The sequence below is a fragment of the Gymnoscopelus braueri genome (genome assembly GCF_963280865.1).
Source record: "Gymnoscopelus braueri genome assembly, chromosome: 4".
In the NCBI taxonomy this organism is placed as follows: Eukaryota; Metazoa; Chordata; class Actinopteri; order Myctophiformes; family Myctophidae; genus Gymnoscopelus; species Gymnoscopelus braueri.
The window spans coordinates 52,153,235-52,159,234 of record NC_137605.1 but is presented as its reverse complement, the minus strand read 5'-3'; the positions used below and the strand labels follow the sequence as shown (position 1 = coordinate 52,159,234).

General features: G+C 35.9%; 1 protein-coding gene across 1 annotated transcript; it reads right to left on the bottom strand.

Moving 5' to 3' along the window:
* Window positions 1-817: 817 nt before the first annotated feature.
* Window positions 818-4,053, bottom strand: LOC308083770 (CD209 antigen-like protein C). The gene is made up of 7 exons (XM_080426108.1): window positions 3,955-4,053; window positions 3,685-3,844; window positions 3,173-3,283; window positions 2,566-2,700; window positions 2,140-2,285; window positions 1,641-1,750; window positions 818-1,217 (listed from the first exon to the last, which is right to left on the bottom strand). Exons 2-7 carry the CDS (start codon window positions 3,842-3,844, stop codon window positions 1,094-1,096), a joined length of 786 nt encoding a protein of 261 aa, XP_080282234.1. The 5' UTR covers window positions 3,955-4,053; the 3' UTR covers window positions 818-1,093.
* Between the last annotated feature and the right edge of the window lie 1,947 nt (window positions 4,054-6,000).

Sequence of the window (6,000 nt, the reverse complement as noted above, 5' to 3'; positions counted from 1 at the left end):
ACTAAACAAAAAAACGAACTCATGTATCAAAATGGAACCAGGTGCAAATAATATAAAATTAAATAAAAACAGCTTTTCTTTCAAATCTTGAGAATGAAACAACAGAACAAGCAGCTAGGAATCCTTACTAATTCTAATGAGAAATAGCCTATCTGCCCAGATTAATTTCAAAACACTCTGAATGTTGAAACTGATTTCACATGAATATACTGGCGGGCCATATATAATACATTTTAGGAAGGAAGCTGCAGTCTATTAGCCTGACACTGAGCCTGAATTTTCATTTAGTTTCACTCCATTATTCACCAGAACATTTTTTTTCATGGCCGTGGCTAGTGATTCAGGTGCTGGAGCCATGCAGGCTAGCAGGCCATATCAAGTCTACCCTCGTGCCGCTATTGGCCCCCTGGACATGTCTGAAATAAGCCATGTGATTTATAGTTATTTTTTTTAATTATAAACATTGTTATTTGTCTGAAACTACTATCTAAGCAGAGTTATCAAAAATGTATCTAATAGTAGAGACACTGTTGTATTGTAGATAACAATGATGGTGTATGATGGTGACTAATATCACAAATAATGAAAACATGAGGTCAGTAACACAGCAAAGAGGATGCTTTTAAAAATATCTCCCCACTTCCTTTTGTTTGTTCTATTGCATACAGTAAAAACATTAGTGCTGTTTGTCTCATTAATATGTTGTAACATTACTTGATGTTCATAGTACTGTAAATGTAAGTAACACTTAATGTATCATTATACTGGATCATATTGAGAGTACCAAGAAAGTTACACAACAACATCTAAGTCCATAAACTTTGAGATACAGAATTTATTCAACATCCTTACTTACAGAGTAGGGTTAGTAATAGCTTTTTCCATGCAAGTACAATACATCTGTGGCAACATTGTAGGTAGTAACATTCTTGTGTTTAAAACCTCCACAACAGTGTGTAAATAAAACAAATATGACTCAAATCAATGAAACTCAAATAATTAATAATTATAAGTCTTATTTTTATTTAAATTGCATCCACACAGCTGTATATTTTGACATGGGATTTGTCTGTCAGCAAGTGCAGGAAAAAAATCATTTCTCACATATCCAGGGTCTCTCATTCGAACATACTGTATTAAACCAGTCTGCTGGGCCATGCCAGTAATATACACAGTCCCAGGTTTCATCGGCATTCAGCTCTCTACTGCCCAAGTACCTGCAGAATAAACAACATCATATATCAGTCATTCACATACAGTAACGTTGATAGAGCTATGATAGATACACTTCTAAAATTATTGTATGTCTTTAACCCATTAAATCGTGTAATTTTCGAATTTATTGATGTGCTCACACCACGTCACTTCGTACCGAATTGCAAGCTTGTACATCTGCTATTTTTGAACATTTTTGAAAAATCTTGAAAGTGTGTGAACTACTGATTTAGAGGGCATTTGTAGAATCGGCCTAAGGTCATAATGGGTTAAACGTCTTGATGAATTGAATACATAGGACCACAATGGAAACAAGCCCTTAGGGATTTTTGCATTATCCTTAAAGCTTTTAGCATAATTGTATAATTGCACCATTGTACAATTTGAAAACTGTTAATAAAGTATTCAATAAAGACATTTCTCACCCTGTTGTAAGAGGTGTCCCATCCATCCATATAAACGCCCTCGTGCCCTCAATCCTTTTCAGTCCAATCCAAGACATTCCTGAAAAACTGTCTAATCCTCCGATGAATTCCTGATCATTTGCACACGATTAAACCATAATTAATTTTATCCAGTACATTCAGTTTTCATTATAATCACGGAACAATATCACATGCTTCAGAATATAGAGCAGGTGCGCTTCCTCTGTATGCTTTTTGAATGGTTGATGCTCAGCTGCGGAAAAATAACCACCCAAGTAGAAAACACACACTAGGAGTGTCACTGTTTTCCACTTGGGTGAACATCTGGGCACATACACATACAGTACGTAAAATTACACATACATACACACACATACACACACACGCACACGCACACGCACACGCACACGCACACACACACGCACACGCACACGCACACGCACACGCACACGCACACGCACACACACACACACACACACACTGTTGATACACTACTAACCTTTTCTTCTTCACTGTTAATGACCAGCAGATCTGCTCCTGCATTCAGGCACCATTGTCTGCTGTCCTCCCAAGTTTTCCATGCAGTAGTAGATAGACAGGTGTAATAACAACTGTCTCCAAACTTCTTCCATTGACTGGGACACGCTAAACATCAAACAGAACTTTTACTGATACATTTTCGCTGTGGAGTATTTAATAATAATAATAATAATAATAATAATAATAATGATAATAATAATATTAATAATATTAATAAAATTAATAAAAATACAAATAATAGTAGTAGTCAAATACAAAACCTACAATGCAAGGATGTCATGTTAGTTGAATGATGTGGTATTAGGTCTACTACACAACATATATTTGATTGTGAGAAAAGACTACACACATATACATAAATATTCCTTGCGGTAACCTCTCTCACCTGCTTTATGCTGGTTTATTTCAATTTGCAGCTGGTCTCTCTCCAGGGTCATGTTTTCATATCTGGTCTGCAACAGGTTCATATCCAGGGTCAGGTTCTTGTAGTCACTTTGTAGCTGGTTGTTTACCGAAATGTCTGCAAAGGACAAAGGGGTGATGATAAACACCATATATATATATATATATATATATATATATATATATATATATATATATATATATATATGTACTGCCAATGACCACTTAATAATGACTTATGGTATAATGACACTATTATGCATTATAACGGTGATGATAACACATTATAAAATCATAAAGTATGAAGATTATAACACACCATGATCTTCGCCAACAAAAAAATCATGAGTCTTCTTAAAAGCTTTACAATGTGTTGTTACAATGATTATTCTTATTTGTATATTTCTGTATTAGTGAGTCTTATAACTATAGTAATAAAGTGTTATAAGCAGATTACAATGCATTATAAGTATATTATAGACATGGAGACAGGACGCGTTACAAGCATGTTAGGATTCTTGTGCGAGACACAAGTCTAATACATTTTTTATGAAACGCATGAATTTGACATTTGACCACCTGATACTCACTGTGCATGGCTATGCCTATGGTTCTCACAACATGTATAGTAAACATGAGCATCAGATACGCCGCAAACGCTCTGACGATGGCTCTCTCAATGATGTTGCCTCTCTGGACAACTGGAGGATATTAATACAATAGAGATCAGGTTCAATGTTTCATTTCAGAACACAGAGTGAATATTATTACAGTTAAGTGATTTGGTGCAATGGACACAAAACCCCTTCATCTTCCATTACTGCATATGTGTGATATATACAATAATGTAGTTGAACGTGTCATGATCTTACAATGTGCAATTGTGACTTTCTCAAAAATGTCACATCATGCAATGAGAAATAAAACATTAGGCGGAACAGGCTCTGACGTTCATATAGTGTTTCTATTGATTGTCATTGATCCAACATGTGGCATGTCCCTTGTAACCATTGGTAACTACTACTTTAAATATTGGGTGACACGCTCCTGTAGTAATGATGTGAGTAGAGAGAAAAACACACTTACGAGTGTGTTAATGTACCTTGATCTCCTGTCGCCTCCTGTGAGCCAGAACCTCGGCCTGTGACACTGTCTGACTCCATGTTCACCTCCTGCTCTCCTTCTTCCACTTGCCTCTCCTCACTGACTCCTCCATCGTACCCCACACGCTTTGATCTGACCGGCTTGCCAGATGTAGACATCTTAAGGAACAACACAATAAAAGTATGTATAGGATTTGTTAAATTGTTTATGCATTAAGTACAATATAATACAAAATAATGTGCAATGTAATAAATATTATCTTACTTACTTTGTCCAAAGTCTGTGGTGTCCTACATTGGGCGTACTGGTGCACAATAAACTCTGATCTGCTGTATGTCTGTTCTAGTATGACTTTAACTCTGTCGACCCAAAGTATGGAAGATAATATTGGACTTTATTATCTGCAAAGATTTTTGTTGGTCACTCGTATATTGGGTGACATCACAAATATTATCCATTGTTCACTCGTATTTATCCATCTTTCACTTGTATATTCGGGCACCTCACAGTATTTTGTAGTGTGGTCACAAAAAAAAAAAAGATTTGTAAATATAAAATTGACCTCTGTAATTACGAGAGTTTTTTTTTACATTTGTGGTTCACTTTTTACAAGTGGACCACGAATTTCACACTTGCGCAATAATGTCCAATTCCTACCTCTCCAACTCTGTAATTTATACATTGCAAATCAACGTTATGGCTTGTAAGTGGAAAATTAATTCACAAATGTTTTTACTGTTTTGGTAGTGTTTTCTGGTCTTTGCAAAAAAAAAAAAAAAATTGTAAATATAAAATTGACCTCTGTAATTGCGAGTTGTTATAATTTCACATTTGTCGTTCACTTTTTACAACTGAAGCGCTAAATTCACATATGCGCAATAATGTCCAATTCCTACCTCTCCAACTTTGTAATTTATACCTTGCAAATCAACGTTATATCTTGTAACCGGGCAAAAAATGCACACATGTTTTCCGTGGTTCACCTGTGTTTTGTAGATCCTGCAAATGAATGTGTGCATATCCACAAACATAAATAACTTCTCTGTAAGCACGGCATCTGATTTACACGGTTGCGGATCCTATTTCTACACTTGTGACACTTCTTTTGAGCTTGTGGCCACGTGACATTTGTGACGCATTTTTGTCCAGTGTGAGGCTAGCGTCATGTGTAGAACCTGAACGTCGCTTGCAAAAACAGTATGTCGCGTGTGTGTAACCCCCACCCCCCCTCCTCCTCCCTCCGGGTGCATTTATGACACAATCCAGCAGATGGGGCAATTTCCCCAATTTTAAATAATTTTAAAATCATTAGGCCTACAGCAGCTGAGAAGACTTTCCTTCTTAAATCAATAACTGTTTAGTTTTTTTCTCTGCTTGAATAAATTAGTTATCATTCTGACCACCACTTAGGGGTTTTTAATCGAAGCAGTGGATGAGCAGTTCAGTTCTTAAATCCCTGGCTTATAGGCCTAAATGCACTATAATTATTAAGCTAATTCACTTATTAATTCATAAGAATGCTAGTTCTTTAGTTTTGTTTCGGTTACATTAAAATTTTAATGTATTTTAAATGGTCAAATGACACCAACTTGCAATGTGAACTATGAATACAATTAAGAAAATAATTATTTCAATTGTATTAAGGCATTTCATTATACCTGTAAACCCATTTTGTAACTGTAAATCTCATTCGGATTCTAAAAAGTTGTTCTTAATATACTCCAACTCCATACGAATCTGTATCAACCAAGCAAAAAAGTAAATTTGTTCTGCATCAGAAAACAAGTACACCACATGCCTCTATTACCATACACAGCAGGGAGAAATGTATGAATCTCAGGTAATATTTACTTTGTGCACCACAGTTTACTTAATAAAGCAGAGTATTTTTGTGGTATAAATTGTATAAATGTTGTAAACCCTTACGTCATACAGTAGCCTACTTACATTAAAGTAAGGACAAGTTGAGTTGAAAATGAATTTATTATTAGTACCAGACCTATCTATGGCTAGTTTGACCAATTCCAATACTATTTAATTAGCCAAGCTTGTAGAACCTCTCTCTCTGGTTCTGAAGAACAGCATGAAGATGTAATGGCAGCAGAACAGATGGAGACTGTTGCCGATGTCTCGCTGGTTCTTCCTCCAAGGTGTGCAGAATGTCATGGAACAGCCAGGTCACCTCCATCTATAAATCCCTCCAGAGCCTTTCAATTCTTTAAAAAGTCAGATGTAACGTTTTTCATTTTCTGCAGTTCTCCCTCACAAACACACCCACCCCTATACATTCTTGGAAACTCAGCATGTCTGTCTA